The sequence below is a fragment of the Notechis scutatus genome, chromosome 2 (genome assembly GCF_049901735.1).
Source record: "Notechis scutatus isolate UNSWTSFEM ecotype Mainland chromosome 2, rNotScu1.2, whole genome shotgun sequence".
NCBI lineage: Eukaryota > Metazoa > Chordata > Lepidosauria > Squamata > Elapidae > Notechis > Notechis scutatus.
Window position 1 is genome coordinate 232,839,799 of NC_142010.1, and position 19,917 is coordinate 232,859,715.

At 35.1% G+C, this 19,917-nt stretch overlaps 2 protein-coding genes across 3 annotated transcripts in view; both read left to right on the forward strand.

Moving 5' to 3' along the window:
• BDP1 (BDP1 general transcription factor IIIB subunit) overlaps positions 1 to 14,754 on the forward strand; it is a 47,011-nt gene extending 32,257 nt beyond the window's left edge. The window contains exons 28-41 of the mRNA XM_026670648.2: positions 1,707 to 1,814; positions 3,001 to 3,034; positions 3,359 to 3,442; positions 3,903 to 4,131; positions 4,866 to 5,029; positions 5,624 to 5,780; positions 6,246 to 6,417; positions 7,226 to 7,277; positions 7,770 to 7,968; positions 10,730 to 10,949; positions 12,262 to 12,304; positions 12,857 to 13,073; positions 13,578 to 13,809; positions 14,510 to 14,754. Of these exons, the coding sequence (XP_026526433.2) occupies positions 1,707 to 1,814; positions 3,001 to 3,034; positions 3,359 to 3,442; positions 3,903 to 4,131; positions 4,866 to 5,029; positions 5,624 to 5,780; positions 6,246 to 6,417; positions 7,226 to 7,277; positions 7,770 to 7,968; positions 10,730 to 10,949; positions 12,262 to 12,304; positions 12,857 to 13,073; positions 13,578 to 13,809; positions 14,510 to 14,620 (2,022 nt within the window). The 3' untranslated portion in view covers positions 14,621 to 14,754. The remainder of the gene's footprint in view (positions 1 to 1,706; positions 1,815 to 3,000; positions 3,035 to 3,358; positions 3,443 to 3,902; positions 4,132 to 4,865; positions 5,030 to 5,623; positions 5,781 to 6,245; positions 6,418 to 7,225; positions 7,278 to 7,769; positions 7,969 to 10,729; positions 10,950 to 12,261; positions 12,305 to 12,856; positions 13,074 to 13,577; positions 13,810 to 14,509) is intronic.
• Positions 14,755 to 19,066: 4,312 nt separating this feature from the next.
• The window catches only part of MCCC2 (methylcrotonyl-CoA carboxylase subunit 2), a 34,632-nt gene continuing 33,781 nt past the window's right edge, over positions 19,067 to 19,917 (forward strand). Inside the window, exon 1 of one of the 2 annotated variants that reach the window (XM_026670652.2) lies at positions 19,067 to 19,373. In XM_026670652.2, coding sequence (XP_026526437.1) covers positions 19,182 to 19,373 — 192 coding nt within the window. In that variant the 5' untranslated portion in view covers positions 19,067 to 19,181. The remainder of the gene's footprint in view (positions 19,374 to 19,917) is intronic. The other variant, XM_087958256.1, reaches the window with a different exon arrangement.

The following is a 19,917-nucleotide window of genomic DNA, read 5'->3' on the forward strand; positions in this document are numbered from 1 at the left end:
TCAGCTAAATTTTAGTTAAAAGTTGGTGAAGAAAAATTGAGCCCGCAATTTTGGTTGTTAAGCAAGACTTCCACCCAACTGCCTCAGTCACCAACAACAATCTCAAGTCTTTGTGACCATTAAGCGACCATGCAGGAATGCTTTGTGGAGGAAGTTTTCCACTCAGCACCCACACACATGCAAAAACTTGCTGTGGGTTGTAAGACAGCATGTGGGCCTCCTCTATTCCTCCTCCCCCTTCCCACCCATGCCCAAAAGACCCACCAGTGTGCAGGCCTCTTCCCTCTCTTCCCATTTCCAAGAGGCCTAGCCTTCTTCCTGCCTCACCACACTTGGGTGCACTTAACTTTTCCTTTCTCTGCAGCTGCTGATAGGCATGCCCAGCTGATATGAAATTCAGCTAGAAAGTTAGGAAGACCATCTTCCTCAAGGCTAGAGAGCCAGACTTTCTTAAGACTGACTTCCTACCAATGATCCCTTTAAAAACAAGATTTTTAGAGCTACTTAAAGTACATGAAAGATGTAAATGTGTTTGTGAACACTAGTGGTTTAGTCATTATCACTAGAACATTAATAACTACGTATATCTATGCACTTCTTTCCCCAGTTCATTATTTGTGTCATCATGTGGGCATACAGAAATGTTAAAAATGTCTTTTAAACAGAGTGTTCGATTTTTTTTTTGAAAACAATTTTATTGGTTTTTAAAGACAAACAAAAACAAAACATAAAAACATCCAGCTTTCTTTCATAAATGTACAAGCAGTGTGTCGGTTGGTTTACAAATTTTTTGTGCATCCGTTTCATAGTCTCAATTACTGTTACATTGCATACTAACTCATATTATCAATCAAAAATTGAATACCCTAGTATCACCATTAATCAATCATTTGACTATAATTTTGTTCATTCATACTTTGTGAGATAACTATAATTTACTTAGTTTATTTTATAACAATTCATATAACCCTCCCAAATCTATCCTAAAAACATTTTATAGAGTATAACATTAGATAGAGTGTTCAATTTTATATACTCCGATAGAGACATGTGCCTTTTCAAACTGAGACAATAGAATAATATGTAGAGGCAAGGCAATTTCCCAAATGATAATTTTGTGTATTCCAGTATAAGTAAATACAATAATGGGGACAAAAAAGATCATAGAAACATCTATGTATAAACTCTCCACATGCATAGTTTATATATTTATTATTTATCAAATTTATTTGCTGTCATCTCATGATTCAAGGCAACTTTGCCTTTAGAATGAGTGAACAAATCAGATACAGAATGGAGGAGAGTTAATGAACAGAACTGAGTTTTTCCCTAAGAAAAGAGAATGATGCATGAAGGAACGTCACATTTTGAAGAATTGGCTTTCTCTCCCAGACTATTGGTTAAACAAATTATCTCTTTTAAGAACATAGGTGAACAAAAGGAAAATAAAACTTGTGCAAATGATTAAAGGATAATTGTTGTCTTGTAAAATTGTTATAATTGCAAATGCATTTTAATGTGGAAACAGCCTTAACATTAATAATTAAGCTGGGAAATGTAATTGTCAGCGTAAGTGTATTTTGAGTAAACTTGGATTTTATAGCTTGCACTTCTATTTCAGTGTATAACATTATAACATATAAAAAGAGAATCAACTAGATTCTTTTGGACAATTAAAATAATAGTTGTGTTTTTCTCCATGACAGTTGGAGATATATGAGAATGTTGCAGATGAGCCATGTATCTCTCATGATCTAAATCTGTCTATTCAGTCTGTGATGCAAGATGATAGCAAATTGTATATCCCAGCAGTTGTAAGTATGCAAATTTTTCTTTTAAGATGAAACATAAATATGTCTAAGGCAGAATGAGCTTTACTGTTGTCCTTGCTTACTGACAACTCATTCAGCAACTGTTAGAAGTTGCAGTGGCACTGAACGAGTAATATTTATGATTGGTCCTCAAAGTTCTGGCCATACCAGTGCCCTCATGATCATGTGGTTGTGATTTGGGCAGTTGGCAACACCTTGAGCTTATGATTATTGCAATCTCCTTCAGTCGCATGATTATCATTTGTTGACCTTACCTGCCAGCTTCCCACAAGCAAAATCAGTGGGAAAACTGTAAGGGAAGGTTGCAGGTTGTTCTTAAAATTTTTCCTGGCCTTCCTGTACTCATGCCACAGGACCCACACCCCCAACTTCACATAGACCAGGAGTCTCCAGCTTTTCTGGCTTTGTCAACCAGTGGAGTGGGAGAGGGGATATGTGCACAGCTCCATTTACAGAAGCAGCGAGTGTGCGTGCTCACCACTCATGCAAATAGAGCTACGTGCACTCACATGCTTGCCCATCACTTGCATGGGCCAGTTCCAAAGGGGCTGTGGCCTAGTACCAGGCCATGACCTGGGGGTTGGAGTCCCCTGACATAGACTGTGTTTGATCTCCCAAGGCCTCCCCCAGCCTCCCCATCTCCCTTAGACACTTCCCTCACTCCCTTATGGCACCCTTGAGTTCTTTACTGACGCTTCTGACACTTTCCACTTAACAGCCTGCACCTCTTTGGGTTACAATTGCAACCAATCCCAATTGCCATTGTAAACGGAGGACTACCCACAAAAGAGTTAATCTTTGTAACAGTTTATTATCGTAAGCAAGTTGTCTAGTTTCCTGTTTCTCATCTTGCAATTGCTGCTGGCCTTTGCTTGCTGTGATTGATTGATTGATCGATTTAACAAGGTTCAGCTACACAGAAAGCAGAACTTTCATTCATTTCCTAACTTTAATTATAATGTACTTAAAAGAAAACAGGGAATTGTGGTTCGCTACTACTATTATTAAAGAGGTGCTAGGATTGTATTGGATTCATTCAAAGTCTCCCATTCTAGGTAAACCTTGATTTGGTTATAGCATTATTTTTTGAGTTGGTTCATTTAATTTATTTTCAAACCTTATCCAGAAGCGTAGTAGTTTATTTCTTTTTTTTTCTCTCTTTCAAAAGGATATTACACAAGAAGAACAAACAAAAGAAACAGGTACATTGTCCAAAATATGCAATGAACCACTGAATGGAGATTTGTGAAATTAAAAATATATTTTTTACTTTACATGGTGTGTGTGTGCACATGCCTCTGTGTGTGTGTGTGTGTGTGTGTGTGTGTGTGTGTATGCATAGAGAAAGGAGATTCCTAAATCCTTCTTCCAGTGAATCAAGCATTAATGACTAAGGTTGTAATTCTATATATACTTATCTAAGAGTAAATTTCATTGAAAATATAATGATATTTTCAATCATATAATATAAAGAAATGTGATGCGTTTGTTGATTTGTAAGCCTACTTATTTGGAAACTTTTTTAGGAATTAATGATGGAAGTGCTGAAGCAGCCATGACTTTACTTGCTATGAGAGAGCCAGTGTTTCAGTTACATACTGATATCCAAGGTATGGTCAATATTATCACATAAAATGAGAGTGGATAGCCTATAATAGCATTAGCACTTAGACTTATATACCACTTCGTAGTGCTTTTATACCCTCTCTGAGTGGCTTACAGAGTCAGCATATTACCCCCAACAATCTGAGTCCTCATTTTACCAACTTCTGAAGGATGGAAGACTTTTTTCTCTCCAGAGTCTACTGAATCACAGCAAAGTTTCTTGCTATTTTGACACTGGAGACAAAATAATTATGCAAAGTCTAAAATATTATTAACATCTTTCAAAAGCCAGAAAAACGTTATGCTTTTTTCCTGCTGTGTCTCTTATTTCTTCCTGCTGCTATGCAAGCAGAACTATGCTTTTGATTAGTCAAGTAACATTTTAATGATTTCATTTGATTTGCTTTAAATGCAAGAATGTCTCAATAAAGATAAACTGAATCTATCTGCTCTTTTTATATTCAGGAAATGAAGTACAAATGGCAGTCTCTTCAGCAAATGAACCAATTCATTCAAATAATACAAATAATACAGAAGGTAACAGCAGTAAACCATCATATTCTGAAGAATGCTTGGAAGAAAAGACAGTTGTGTTACTTCCAGACTCTTCAAAAACTCTACTGGTTTCACCACACAAGACAAATAAAACTACCACAGATTTGGAAAAATCTTCACAGGAAACTAGAGTCTGCAGGTTTGTTTTGCTATATTACCCCGAGCATTTTTAAAATTAGGAATCCTACCTATTTTTTAATTCGTAAATATTATTTTGATAACATGCTTAATTGTGTAAAACGAATTTCCCCATCCCAAATTAATTTTTTTTTGCTATATTGTCTCATCTTTGGTGCATGTACAAGAAAATGCAGAAGTCTACATTATGAATATTTTTATGTTGAATCTGAAAACTTTAAAGGTTTTTATAAGTTATGCTTCTATTAAAATGTGACTGTAAGACAATAGTAAGGTATTTGGGGAACTTAATCCAAATAATCAGCATAGCGAACTGCCAACAAACTGGGATTGCCACACAAAACATTTGGAAGATAGTAATCTGCTTTAATTATTAATATTATTAGGATAATTAAATTCTAATGTTAATTTTCATGTGTTATATTCAGAATGATAAACAGCTAAGAATGCAACTTTTGTCCAGTTCATATTCAAAGCTATCATGATATGCTTACGTTAATATTTGATATGGAGTGTGAAAACAATTCCTGAGTGTCTTTCCTAAATTCCTCCTTTAGTGTTCAATCCAGATTACAACTAGATGGCAATAAAGGGATATATTAAATTCTTTACTCTGGGATTCGGTAGCACAGATTTAGTAGTTCTAAAGTTCTTTGCTGTCTCTTCTACCTAATAATATATTAAGAACTGAGAACACTGAGTGATCCTTTTAATGACTTTTACTTTTGTCTGCAGTACTGTATCTTTGTGTAAAAGAAATAAAACACCCAGGCCAGCAAGATGCAGACTCCCAAAACCTAAACCAAATCTTAACAGTGGCTCGGTATCTACTAGGAATGTTTCTCAAAAACCTCTAAATCTAAGTTCAGATATGGAAGAATATAAAGAAATCCAAAAAGGTAGTTTTTTGAAGTTTATACTGTAGACATTTCTGAAATAAAGCCTTTTTGTTTGTGTGGATCAAGTGTTTATCAGCAGAATGGAGGCAGGGGTTATTTTTTTTAATCTATGGGCTATGCATAGTTCATTAATTTTGGTATTGTTGAACTATTTGAAAATTTATTTTATTTTTTAGGGAATTTATATTGCCGCCTATTCGCACATAGCGATTCAAAGCGGCTTAAAGAATATAAAGCCTCATATAAAAACAAAAAAACAATAAAATAAGAGTCATATAATAAATTAATATACTCAATTCACCCACCCACCCCACCCCGGCAACAGCACCTCAAAAGCCATCCATAGGCTCCATCCCGCTCTGGGTTTATTTGTTCCTTGACTGCTAATAGATTAATGATGAAGTCTAAGTGCTTATAAAATTCCAGATCAGTCTATATTTTAGATAACAAAGACATCTCACAACTAAGCAAAATGTATTTTTGTCCACCTCATCTATGTATTTGTTCACTTCCAATACAAAATATATTTTTCCACCTATATCTAAATAGTAACAATAGCTTACACACTTTTCCTGTGTATTCTAATATTTAAAGTAACAGATGACAAAATGTCAGAAAAATCTAGAGAAGAGCAGAAAGTTGAAATGAATCTCCAAATGGATGAGCAGCTTGCTAAAATCAGCACTATGGAAAAGTATGATTTACATTCTGAAAGTGCTGGCCCCGCCATGCAGGAAAATAATATGGAAAGGTATACAACCTCACTACAGTTGTATATTTGTTATTTCTCAAAATGTTTGGAGCGATGTTTTGTAATATGTAGTAAATTGTTTGGCAAAACAGATGTGTACATGGTGAAGTTCTCCAAAATTACTGGGAATATAGTAATGGGAATAAATGATGTTTTGTGTTTTCTAAAAAAAGTAGTCTTCAGTTTTAATATTTAAATATAAATGCTCTTAATTTTCTTCAAATAACTTCAGATGCATGAGAGTAATAAAATATTTTCTTAAAAGAGAATTGGAATTCATTTCTCTTTATAAAGCACCATGTTCTTTACTATTTACATTTCTTAAATTGTGTAGTGCCATTTTTATACAGAATGATTGTAAACCTCATGCCATTAATTTTAAGTTGGTATGGTATAAAAAGGTTCTGGAACAATTTATTGATAAATAGCGTCTAGATTAAAACTATTTTCATTCTTTTGCAAAAGTGGAAACCTGATACAAGAGATTAGTGAAATTGCATCTGAATTAACATCTCCAAAATGTTCTCAAGAAGCAGTGGCTTGTTTATCTGAATCACCAGATAATTTCAACATAAAGAGTAACATTCACGCTTTTGAGTCTGCTGAACACCAGTTTTCTACAGCTGAAGTTGCACAAGTAAGACATGTTAATTAACGGATATAGCTACATTTTGGATTGTAGTAGAAAAGGAAAATTGTTGCTAAATAACTGTATGTAAGTTTACAACATTCACCATAATTTGGTTAACTATATTCTAAATTCACCATAGTATATTCTGGTTAATCTTGTTGAGAGATTTTTATGCGTGTTTGTATAAATTGGATGGGTTGCTAATATTAAACTTTGAATTGTACACTTTTACTGCTTTTTCTTTTTATGCTTCCTTTCCAATAAACTATGCCTTTTTAGTAACCATTACTTTATCACTGATTTAAGATTGTAGTTACATTTGCTTTGAAAAGGCATAACACTGTTCTTCCAAAAAGTGGTTTGACTTTCCATTAATGAACCAAGTGTTAGAGGAAAAAAGACATTTGGGTTTAGATGAAGCTACTGTAATTACAACTATTGAAGGAATATTGTTTTTAAATTGTTGCATATTATTTTTCTGAGCTCTGTGCTATAGTTGTTTCTAAATATTGTAAATGAAAGGCAAATATGCTGTATTCCATTCTTGATTAATAGTATTGTATGTATTTTCATTTACAAATTATTTCTGTTGTGTTCTGACACTTGCTATTTTTTGAGTTTGTTCATAGTTTTATTTATAAAGGATTTTACCCTGCTTTCCAGTTTCTTTCCCTTGAAATCTTGGGACAAGAAGACCTTTATGTGATTTCTGACAGCACGGATAAACATATGCAATAGTTTTAGAGTTACATATTCTGGGCACTAGAATTATTTGACATGCTGGATATACTCATTGTGATATTTTTATTCTTAGTCTGAAGGAAACAAGAATACCAGCATTTCAGCAATGACAGAGAGGAGTGCAGGTATGATCTAATATTTAATTTTTTATCTGAACACAACCTTTATTTACAAATTTTTTTTTTTAGACGACATTTCTGGGATTTAAAATAAAGTATCCTTGCTTTTACCCCATTTGCACATTTCCTTAACACTACCATTATCTGATAGAAGGGGCAAAGAATAATTATTGGGAGGAAGGAATAAAGTGAGACTTAAGTACAAGAAATAGAATAATGAGAATGATCAGGGGACTTGAATTGCAAGAGAGAGAGAAAAGCAGAGAGACACAGAACGTTTTAAGCAGGTTAATATCTACAGGAGTGGTAACCATATTTGCTTACCAGAATAACTTGGGTTATCTGGCTAAACGTGCCTACTTTTCCTTACTGTATTTGCATTGCTCAGAAATGCAAACACATGATTTAGAAGTAAATAAGAAGTAAATAAGAAAAATTGAATGTTTATGTTCTCAAAGGTTTACTTTTTCTGCTGTTTTTTATTGATACTCTTGATAGTAAGAGGAGACATTACAGATTTCGTAGATACAGAGGAAGAGCCAGAGTTCATTCTAACACTGGTGGAAATCTCGCCTGATTCTGTGGAATGTAATAACATCCCTGCTGCGCTTGCACATGGTCCTGGGGAATTGCTTTCTCCACCGATACTTTTCACCTCAGATAATATGGACTCATTGGAATTGACAAGAGATGAAAGGTAAATATTAAATATTAATATATCTTTAGCATTCAGGTGCTAACTTTTGGAACTTCTTAAGATTAAAGATTGAATTTTGAGCCTAAAACCTCTCTTGATACTGCTTGCCTGGCCTAAAATTCTACTTGTTTCTTGAAGATTAATAATCCTTGGTTTTCTTGATCTGTCAAGTGACTTTTGATACCATTAATCATGGTATCTTTCTCAGGGAAGCACTGTGTTATGCTGGTTCTCCTTTTCTCAGAAACTGGTTGCAGTCGGTGTTTCTATCTGTCCAATCTAGTCCAGCAAGATAAGCATGCTTTGGCTTAGGAAGTGCTAATTGTCGGGGCCTAGAAGATATGCTTTTTTTGCTCTAAACACCTATGCTCTGATATTCTCCCCCCAGTGATTAGGATGACCCTGACTCTGCTAGCCTTTCACAAGATACTAAAGACCTGCTTCTTTGCCCTGGCCTGGGGCCCTGAGGGTGGAAGGGTCCCATCTCCTGATTGTGTTAAAAGCCATTAACAGTGATATGTATTATTTTTTTCTATGTCTGATGAGAATTTGTTTTTAATTTATTTTAAGATTGGTTGTCACCCAAAGTCACTTTCTGAAATGGGCAACCATGTAAATGGAATAAATAAGAAAGTCCGTATTTCAAGGTCAATCCAATAAAGAGTTCTTTGTTTGCATATGAGAGCCCCTTAACCTTGGGAAGCAAACATGAAACATTTTTTAGTTCATCATGTTGCTAAGCCCAAGGCCTGATTCCAATTTAATCTTGGTCGGTATTTTTCTGGGGACAAATCAAAAATAGAGAGGGGACCTTGCCTCTAAGCCATATGCAAGTGTTAAGCTTAATAGTCTTTCTCTTGAAAAGAGATGTAACAATGTACAGATGGTCCTTGACTTACAAGCACAATTGACCCCAACATTTTCATTGCTAAGCAAGATAGTTGTTAAATGAATCACTGCAGTTGTAAGTCAGTAACATGGTTGTTAAATGAATCTGGCTTCCCCATTGACTTTGCTTGTCCCAAATGTCCCAAAATATGATCACATGACCCCAAGATACTGCAGCCATCATAATTACATACCAATTGCCAAGTGTCCTAATTTTGATCACACAACCAAGAGGATGTTGCAAAGGCTGTGTGGAAAATGGCCATAAGCTACTCTTTTTCAGCACTATTGTAACTTCAAACAGTCACTAAATGAAGTCGAGAACTACCCGTGCTTCAGTATATTCTGAATCAGTGTTTTTCAAACTTGATAACTTTTAAGATCTCTGAACTTCAACTCCCAGAATTCTCCAGGCAATGTGCTAGCTGGAAAATTCTGGGAATTAAAAGTCCACACATCCTAAAATTTGCCAAATTTGAAAAACACCATTCAGAATAAATGAGTACATGCATGTTTAAAAGTTTTAAAGAGATATTTTGAGAAAGAGCTGGCTTGTGTGACTTTTGAAAATATTGGGGGATATTTTTTGTAGAAACGAATGCAGAATTACATATCATTATGCTGGGCACGTGGGGGCGTTTTTTTTTTTTTTTTTTTTTTTTTTTTTTTTTTTTTTTCTGTGGGTTTCAGGGCCCAAGAAAAGCGCCGGTTGTTTTTTGTTTTTGGGTTTTTTTTTGTTGTGTGGTGGGGGGTGTCCTGGCAGGGGGCCTTGCCTTTGCTTTTGCCTCCCGCGGCCTTTCCCTCCTGCTCCTCGCGCCGATTTTTTTCTTTTTTGCGTTCTTTTTTTTGTTAAAAGGCATGCTCTGCCCTTCGTTTTTTTTTCTGTGGACGTTTCCTTTCTTCTCCCCCCCCCAAATTTTCCTAGCAAAACTCTCTACCCATTTTCTCTCTATCGGCGAACCTCCCCATACTTCTATTTGAGGCCATGCAAGCTCGAGGCAGGCAAGTTAGCAAAATACATTAGAACTGTCAATTATTAATTAGAAAAAATGTTTATTTGGAAAATTTATATGGCTGCCTAATCACTCACAGCAACTCTAGCGGCTTACATACAGTAAAAACACAGTATAGAAAATAAAAATAAAATAAAAACAATGACTCCCCCCCCCCCAATCCCTTATGAACATGTTATAAGATTTACTGCAAAAAGGATCAAAATAACTTTCTGCACCTTGGAGAAGCAGTGCCCATCATCAATGTGTTTGTGATTACTTTTTATGATCCCTGCCTAGTTTCCTATCTTTAAGGGTTTTTTTTTTTTTAGATTACTTTCTTGGAATAAAACAATAATAACCTGCAGTGCTGAAAAATACCAGTATTTACAGTCTTTATTTCTAAGAATGCCTTTCTGTGTATCTGCTATGCATAGATATTCTTGGGAAATGGATATCTGCAGTTTCATGCTTTGTTTCAGAGAGTCCCAACTAGCCTATAAAATGAAAAGATATTGTAGAGACCATTCTGAGAGTGTAAGAGTGCAGTAGGTAGTAATCTTGTAGGTAGTAACTCATTTAGTTCTGCATAAATGGGCATTTTATTATCATACCTGCTATAGTAGCTATTTTGTGAAAGCATCCGCAAGATGGTAATAACATTCGGTATCTGCCTGTGGTCTCCAAAGATTGCTTATTGCTCTAAACTCATAACAAAGAAAGCGATTCAAACAGCCATATCTTAGAATAAAATCCCATTGGTGTCAGTGGAATTACTTCTGAAGTTAATATTTTATTATTAATAAAACTTTGAATGTAAAGTAAGCTTTAAATCTCAGTAATATCTGAGATTCATATATATGGTATATATACCCATACAGTGTTGGATCCACCCAAGCTTCAGTTGAAGAAAGTGTTGCTTCTGTGACGGACCCTACAGAAAGAGAATTGCATCCATCTTCATCAGAACAATTAGTAGATTTGGGTTTGACCCCTAGGAAGAATTGGAAGAGGTCTTCAATATCTATAGAAGGAAGTAGTGCCTCTGAGAAGATAAGGCATACTGTTCCTATAGAAGAACACCTGGAAAGCTCTGATAAGGTTAGATTCAAGGATTCACAAAATATTTATTTCAGAATCCATTATATGTTAGTTACAACTGGATCCAGAAAATTTTGAATACCACATGAGAAAAGTGTGGGAAGATTCTGTACGGTTCTAGTCTTGCATTCTATTGATAACTGCAGATACAAAGTGTCTATGGAGATTTCTCAAATCATCCAGGTTATTGCTGTCCCAAAGGTGATTTTTTAATAGGCAACTGGGCTTTTTGTTTTTCCTTGAAGACTTTTAGCTTCTCATTCAAGAAGCTTCTTAGATGAGAAGTGAAATGTCTTCAAGGAATAGTTTGCATGCTTGGTTTTCTGGGAAGTTGATAGACAGTTAATTTAAGCTATGCAAATAATCAGCCATGTCATTTCCTGATTCTAAAATAACAAATGTATTTTAAAAATATCCTCTACCCTCCAGCTGCAGCTATGTGGGCATATATTTCTTGATTATAATGTTTGCTGTTTATGTTGTACGTTGCCAGAATTGTTATGGAACGGGGGGTAGGGGGCGACTATATTCATTTGAAAAGCAAATGAACTGAGTTAGCTGTTCAGTACTGAACTCTCTGTCAACTTTAGTTAGTGGAAAAAACTTGCCATGTGGCAGATGTGGTTGTTGCTCAATTACATATGAAAATCAGGTAGGTTTTAATGTATTAGAAACTGGTGGATTCTGCTGAAGGGATGGGCTCAGGAGTGTCAAACTCAAGGCCTGCGGGCCAGATTCGACCTGCAGGGTGCTTAAATCCAGCCACAGGGCTGGCCTACAAATATCAAGGGACTAGCCCGCAATGCCGCTGGCAGCTAAAATGACCAATATGTGGCCCTACCGTGCCTCATTTTCACCCTCCATGGCCTCCTGCAGCACTCCGTCAGCCAAAACTGGGCCTAAATCGGGCCTAAACCTGGATGAAAAATGGACATGAAACAGGCCGAAAAATGGGCCAAAAGCGGGCCCAAAACAGGCCAAAAATGGCCACAAAATGGGCTGAAAAAATGGGGCCAAGATGGGCTGAGAAACAGGCCCAAAACAGCCGAAAAACCAGCCTGAAAATGGGCCATGAGGCAGAGTGCTGTAGGAGCCCATGGAGGGTGAAAACGAGGCACAGGGTGGCCATGTGCAGACCCCCCACAGCCCATTTTGGCTGGCAGGGTGCTGCAGGAGGCATCATTAGGCAGCTTAAACTCTAAACCATCATTTCACAAACTGAAGCATATTAAAATACCTTACTGTATTGAGCTTTTTAGTCATGTGACTAAAAGGGAAATTGTTTACCAATATTCATTTTTTTTTAATGCAGGGGACCTCTCTTAAATTACAGTATATATCAAGAAAAGATGCTGGTAGGTGAAGTTCCTTTTGTTTTCACATGCAGAATCATTACACATGTGCGTGTTTATATAGACACTTAGGCAATTGCTTATATCAGTCATGTTATATATGGACGTGATGGTGCTCATTCAAAGAACAGGGCCTTTTGAAACACACCTTTTATTCCATCCCTTTCAGGCAGTTTTAACTTGGCACGGATTGGTGAGAATGGTGTTTGAAAAATATATGAAAAGCCACCTTTGGCATCATAGAACTAGTGGAACTTGGGGCATTGATGAATGCTAATGATTACATAATTTGAAAAATATCTATATATGAACAAAAGAGACATAGCTTGCTTGCAAATAGTAAAATGAAGTTAATTTTCAAGAGCTTCCAAATTAATCTGCATTTCTTTGTGTGTGCGCATATGTGTGTGTATGTGTGTGTGTAAAAATTAAAAAAATGGAGATCTCTTCCAAATTTACTTTACTATTTTACTTTACTATTTGCAAGCAAGCCTTGTCTCTTTTATATTATATCAGAAAAATGTAATTTTTCAAAGGAAATAATGTCACTTACAGAGCTACAAGTGGAGGAAAAAGAGCAGCTCCAGTCTTCCCTGAATGTAGGGACTGCATTGCTTGGTGAAACAGATAGTGAAGCTGAACTCGTGTCAAGAATGCCAGGTGCAGGAAAAGCAGAAACAAAGAAGGAACAAAGACTCTGTGTAGCTTACAGTTCTGAACAATCAGAGCAAATTAGAAATACAGAAGCCCTTCCAAAAACATCATTACCCAGGTATGATTCAAGCTTCATTTTTACTTCGTTATATCATTTCCTGATCCTATAATCTTTTATTTAATATTTGTAATGAAGAGAGAAATCTAGAACTATTAAATTATAACTGCTCAGCCTAAATTAACCACTGTTCTATTTAAAGGAACACTCTCTTATCAGTTACAACATTTCCTATTTTGGCAGCCAAATTTGTTAATTAAAACTGTTTCACTAAGACGTTTGCTTTCTTACTGTTGCTCCATCAAAGCAATAATACTACATACACTCATTTACTTATACATAATGTCTATTTATGTTGCTAAAGAACCTCTAAATTTGTTATATCCCTACTAATCAACATAAGTAATAGTTCCAAGCCTATGGAAAATAAATTTATTTATTAAATAATCTATTTCAGGGGATCTCAAATCAATAAATTCAGGGGATTTCTGGGGATACTTTGATAATTTTATTAATTTACATTTTGTTACATTAATTTTAATTGTTTTTAATATCATATCAAAGGTCACTTGGATTTCTACCTTTAATCTGTAAAATTAATACTGATGAAGAGATAGCTGATAAAGAGAACAACAAACCTCCTCAGAAAACCTGTACGCTGATTTTTGAAAATACCCCCGAATGTCCAGCTTCAACTTCCAAAGACAGCAACACAGAGATTCAGGAATACAGTTTATTACCAACAACCATGCTGTCACCTTCAAAATATGAGAGTGGAAGCTGTTCCTCTGTTCAGGTATAGATGAATATCTCTATAAGAAACATGATCTGTTAATAGTACAAGAATGTTGGGAACCAATCCTTGCCTATTTTCTCTTGCTATCTTATTATCTGCATCAGATTCTCCAGAAGACTTTAGAGTAGACAGAATGCTTTCAGAATGCTTTCAGCCCTCAGAATTAAACCTTTGATTAATTTCATAAGATAGATATTGCAGGCAGGGATGGGATCCGACTGGTATAACTACTGGTTCTGTCTATTAGCGTCATGCGTGCATGCGCAAGTCGCGCAAGTGCAATTTACAACCTGCTGAGCTGCCCAGACAGCTGAGCAGCACTGCATGCAAGTGCGCAGCGGTTGGAAAATCCCTTTTTCCTGCTTTTTCAACTGTAGCTGTGTCGCGCAAAGCAGCTGCAGTTGAAAAAGCAAGAAATAAAGGTCAGGTAAGAGCCCAGGCGGCCATGTGGGCCATAACAGCAGCAGACATAGAACTGGTTCTATGTCTGCTGCTCTTTGGAGCAACCGGTTCTACAGAGGTAGACAGAACCGGTAGAAACCCACCCGATTGCAGGGTGATTTGTACAGAAAATCATATTGTAAAACACAAACAGAATTGCCTGTACCTCTACATGACTAATTCAAACACCCTGCATATGATGCTTTTACATAATTATTAAACAGGCATCAGATTGTAAAATGTTTATTCTTTTTTTTAGGTTTTACCTGAGGAAGAGGGTTCTGCTAAGGAACAAGAAAAAGAAGAGCAAATAAGGATTTCAGAATATTTCTTTCGTGATATTTTTATGGAGGTGGATGATTCAGAATAACCGTAAAGATTATGGGATGCTTGGTTTCTAATAATCCTAGAAGCAATGTAATATCCTAATTAAACAAATGATTTATGTTTAATATATTTATATTAATATATTAATAGGAACTTGCTGAATGCAAAAAATATTTTCTTTTATTCTGAGCAGTGTGATATTTTTGAAACTGATGAAAAAATGTTAAATATTAAGATGTACATGATCAGAAAAGCTGTGTTTTTGTTTGAATTATGGTACATTTTTCTAAACATGCATATTTAGATTTAGAAATGCAATGAGGAATAGCAGAATGATCATATGCCACTTCAACACAGTACTTATGTAAATAATATTTGCTTCTTTTTATGAAGTAAACCTTTATAGAAAGAATATTATCATTGTAAAATAAACAAAGTCTGGAATTTTCAACGTAATTAGTACGTTGTAGGTTACAATATCTGAAGTCAACTTATTTTTATGTATTTTTATAATGAATATATGTGAATTGTTTCAAAAATAATGTTTAATGTCTTTAAATGTACAGACATAAATGTGAAAAAATATTTAAGTTCAATGTACAGAAAGATTATTGTGTTGTTTATCCTGAAGATACATAACCTCGCTATTATTATACATAACCTCGCTATTATTTAGTGCTAAAGTGCTAAATTTTATATGAAACGATACGCTGCCATTTAAAAACCCAATTATACCAGTGAAGAGGAGAAATTAAAATTGAATGTATGAGGAAGTAAGAGTTGCCCCAACATCATAAATATGGTTCTTTTCTGCTTTATGTAATTTATTTTTTTGTTTTGTTTTTTTCTTATTGCTGTGAGTTACTAGTTTAATAACTCAAGTTATAAACATATTCCATTTCTCATTGGGTTTTGATTTTTTTTTCTTTTTGATCTGTAGTATAATTTGGAGTGAAAAAAGGAACCCCGCTATTGGATCTTAAATTTAGGTGTCTTTTTCATTGCAATTAATGATTGGAGAGGATTTTTTTCCTCTAGATATTTCTTAATCTATGCAATATCTATGAAAATAATTGTCTGCATCTGCAATTGTTAATGTATACCATTTAAACTAATTAAGAAGCTACTTTTATTTTCTAGATTTATTCTGTGCAAATATTACTATAGGCAGACATTCCATTATTATTGGATTTGATATGAAAGGTATTAGCATTTTTAAAAATTCAGACATAGACAATTGGTTGGAAACAGACTTTAAAAAAAATTACATTAAACCCATTTAATTAATATTTGTCATGACCAAAGATCAGTTTATTTCAGTGCCTCTTCTCTAAAGATATCCAAGTCAGTATTGTAGTTATTAGTAACAAAGCCAGTACTCTATGAGACTTAACAATTCTTTATTGATTTGACTGATTTGAATTTCAAGTTTCCTGTTTTAATTTTGCAGTGTTGTAAGGAAATTAAATAAAACAAGAATCTTATTTATAAAATATACATATAGATAAAACGGATCCAAATAAACATTTCAAATATTGTTTGTAAACAATTAACCCAAATAGTTCCACCATAGAGCAGTGTGTGTTCATATTAATACATAGAAGAATATATCCTTAAAAATCCACCATAATCTGCTGTAATAATTTTAAATTTCAATGAAAAAAAGTATAGCACAAACATCTTATTAAAGAAACCAAGCTATAAGGTGCCTTACCTTTCCTTACTAAGTGGAAAGGATGAGAAGATCCTGTTAATTTTTATTATAAACTATAGTATGTTTTCTTGACAATGTTTACAAAATTCTTTAAAATATACAGGTTCCTTTATAGCAAAATCAATATTACGGATGACAGAAAAACAAAAACCTTGGTTAATTGACAGAATATCTCATTTTAATTAATATGCAAAAAAAATTGTGAAAAGTTTGATACATATTTTCAGTGGTATGTAATGTTCATATGAAAGCTTTCTGTTTCAAAGAAAGCAGGCATATTATGTATGTAAATTATGTGAATAAAATTTTATATGGATTATTTGTCAAAGTTTATCTTTAACATTTGATGGAACATACAAAATTCAACAAAATTATATGTATTTCATTGTTATACTATTCCATTCTTAAATATTTAAGTTTATCGGTGAGAAACAGATTGGAAATTAACTATTTATAAATTATTATATACTGTATAGTTCAACTTACAGGTTCATTATTATATATGAAACTATTTCATCTTTACTTCTTACATTATTTATAGAATCAGAATTGGCACTTATAAATGTGTACTAATTTAAAATAAGGACTCTTTAGGCTGTGAATACTTTTGAAAAAGAAAGTCTGATCTGTTCATTCACATTTAAGTGGTGTTTGGTACTGCTCTGATCAGCAGAGTTGAGTCACAGGATCTTTTGAATTCAGAAGCAGTGAGTACACAATATCAGTACTTATGGCTTTATTCCAAAGTAGCAAACATAAGACAATAGTAACAAATATTCATGAGTACTAAAGAATATAACTAAGATAGCAACTACTGTATATGCAGAAATGAAGGAATATTCCAGAATGTTGAAGAATACAAGAAGACAAAGAAAGACCTTCCATCCCTTGTGCCAGTGAGAGAATCCCAAAGAGATTGTTGTAGGCAGATCACTTCAAAGCCAGTAAGCATACATGAACCATCATCCCATGGATCTGCCTTTCATGCTTTTTGACTAGACTATACTGAAATTGCATCCCATGCAGTTTCCAGAATCACCAGAATTTCCACCCATTTCAGATAGCCTCATTTCACTGGAGTTTATAGAAGACAAGTTTAATCTCTTGCACTTTAGACTGCTTTATCTACTTCTTCAAAACTAAGACCATCAAGGTTAAAAAGAATTTGTTTATATCTTGTGGTGGTGAGACCATTTGAAACTTAAGTATCTCTCAGGCTTGTTGGATTGATGAGAAATCATTGTTGATCATCCCAATTTACACATATGTCCCATTAAGGACAAAACAAAACACAGTTGATTTTCATTATTTGTGGTAGCTATGTTCTACAAAAATGCTATGAATACTGAATTAGTGAATATCGAACTATTGCTTAGGGGAAATGCATGGCACATGTTTATAGTAGAAGAACAGAAACAGCATTGCCTTGTTTGACCTTAGCTAGGAAATTGAGTGTTGGGTACGGTAATTCAAATTTTTGCTGCTCGTCATGTGTCTGCAAATACCTGCAAAAGCAACACAAGTATTGATTATGGAGCTACAAATGTTAGAAAGCAACACATACTGAATCTATGAATGATAAATTGTACAATCCAAATATAACACATTAGTGATTAAAACTAATGCTTATTTCTATATTACATATTCAACCATTACACAGAAATATAGTTTCATGTAACATGCAGTAATGGAAGTGGTACATACCACTATTCAATTCCTCATTGCCAATCTTCCACTTAACATTTCATTTGATCCATATTTATCAAGTATTTTATCAAGTACTTTAACAAGTAAACATTTATTGAAACTACTAGGTGGATACAGAAGCTAAGAATTTCATTAACTTACTGTTACATTCTGCACAGACTCATTCAAATATCTTTATGGTAGGAGCTTACATTTTTCTTGAGAAAATGTTTTAAATAAGACAGCAGTAACTCCATAGCATTGCCAAAAGACTATAGAGCAAGACTTCAAGGCATTTTCTCTATATGAGTTGGGACTAAATAGTGTATATTGTTATAGAAATCCCAGGCTTTATTGCACCTATACATTTTATTAATAATTTATCAGGTACTACTGGTTTTGTAATAGAACAGCACAATTCACCTGAAACAATAATCTTGTGCAGGATTACCACAGCTTGCTTATAAAGAAGCAATGAGAGGGAATGGAATAATCATAAATTGAGGATTTCAAGTAGTTTGATTAACCATAATTTATCATGGTAAGAAGTGATGGTAGTTAATTTAGATTAAAGCTATTTGAAAGGAGCAGGGTAATGTTGAATAAATATATAGAAAATTCTGCCATTTGCTGGTCACCCTGATTTTACAGCCCAGATACAATAGTCCTAGTTTAGATAGCAGGTGTCAATCAAACTGTAATTTACTTTCCCATTCAATCACTCAATCAGTTTTATTACAGCCTTAGACCAGAACAAATCAAAATGCTCAATAAATATACAATTAAAAATTCTAGTGTAAAATAGTATTTCCCCATTCCTTTTCATCACCAGGGGTCTTCAAACTTAACAGCTTTAAGACTTGTGGACTTCAACTTCCAGAATTGCTCTTCCAGTCATGTTAGCTCAGGAATTCTGGGAGTCCACAAGTCTTAAACTTGCCAAGTTTGAAGACCCTTAGTGTACGTTTTCTTAAAACCAAACCTCTTTCCATTCTGCCAGTGAGCGTTTCTCGAACAGGCCGGGAGACTAATCCGGCAGCTCATAGTTCCCTCTTAACGTTAACTTTTTAAACCTTACCCCGCCGTCTCAGGAGGAAGGGAGCTTCCAGGGTTCCCTCGGCTGGCCCTTTAATAAGGCTGAGATAGGAAAAGGAACCAGCGTTTCGCCGCCTCTTTCCATTGGCTCCGGCGTGGGAGGGGCCGCATGCTTACTTCCAGCCCCGGGAAGTCGTGCCTTTGGCGCCGTAGGCGCCCCCAAGCAGCGATGTTACCGGGCCTAAGATGCCGTCTCTTTGGCTGTCCGCGGGCGGCTGCAGCGGCTCTCGGCCGTGCTTATCACGGCGACAAAGTGGCCACTGTGGGCTCTCAGCCCGATGTCGCTTCCTCACTCTATCAGGTAGGCCAAGGAAGAGGAGCGTGGTGAAGACTTCCAGCGCGTAGATGCTTAGAGATCATCCATTGCTGGCTTCTAGCCTTCTATTTATTTATTTTGTAAGACCTCTGTATTTCATGTGGGGCCGGTGCATAGTAGTCATAATTCCACAGAAGGACGGGTTTCTCGATAAAAGTGAAATCTGAATGAAAGTTTGGCAGCTGTTCTTTGGGCAACCGTGTACCCTTCAGAAAGGCAGTGGCAATTGTAAAGATCACTAACTTGTTGATCTAGTCCAATGGTCTTCAAACTGGGCAAATTTAAGACTTGTGGATTTCAATTCCCAGAATTTTATTTATTTGTTTGATTTGTCAATCGCTTACAAGATAATAGATATAAGTATAAACATGAGTAAGAATACAGGAAATAGGTACAAATAAATGGGGACAATAGGACAGGGGTGGTAGGCATGATAGTGCACTTATGCATGCCCCTTACAGACCTCTTAGGAATGGGGTGAGGTCAATAGTGGATAGTTTGAGGTTAAAGGAGTGGAGGTTAGGGGATG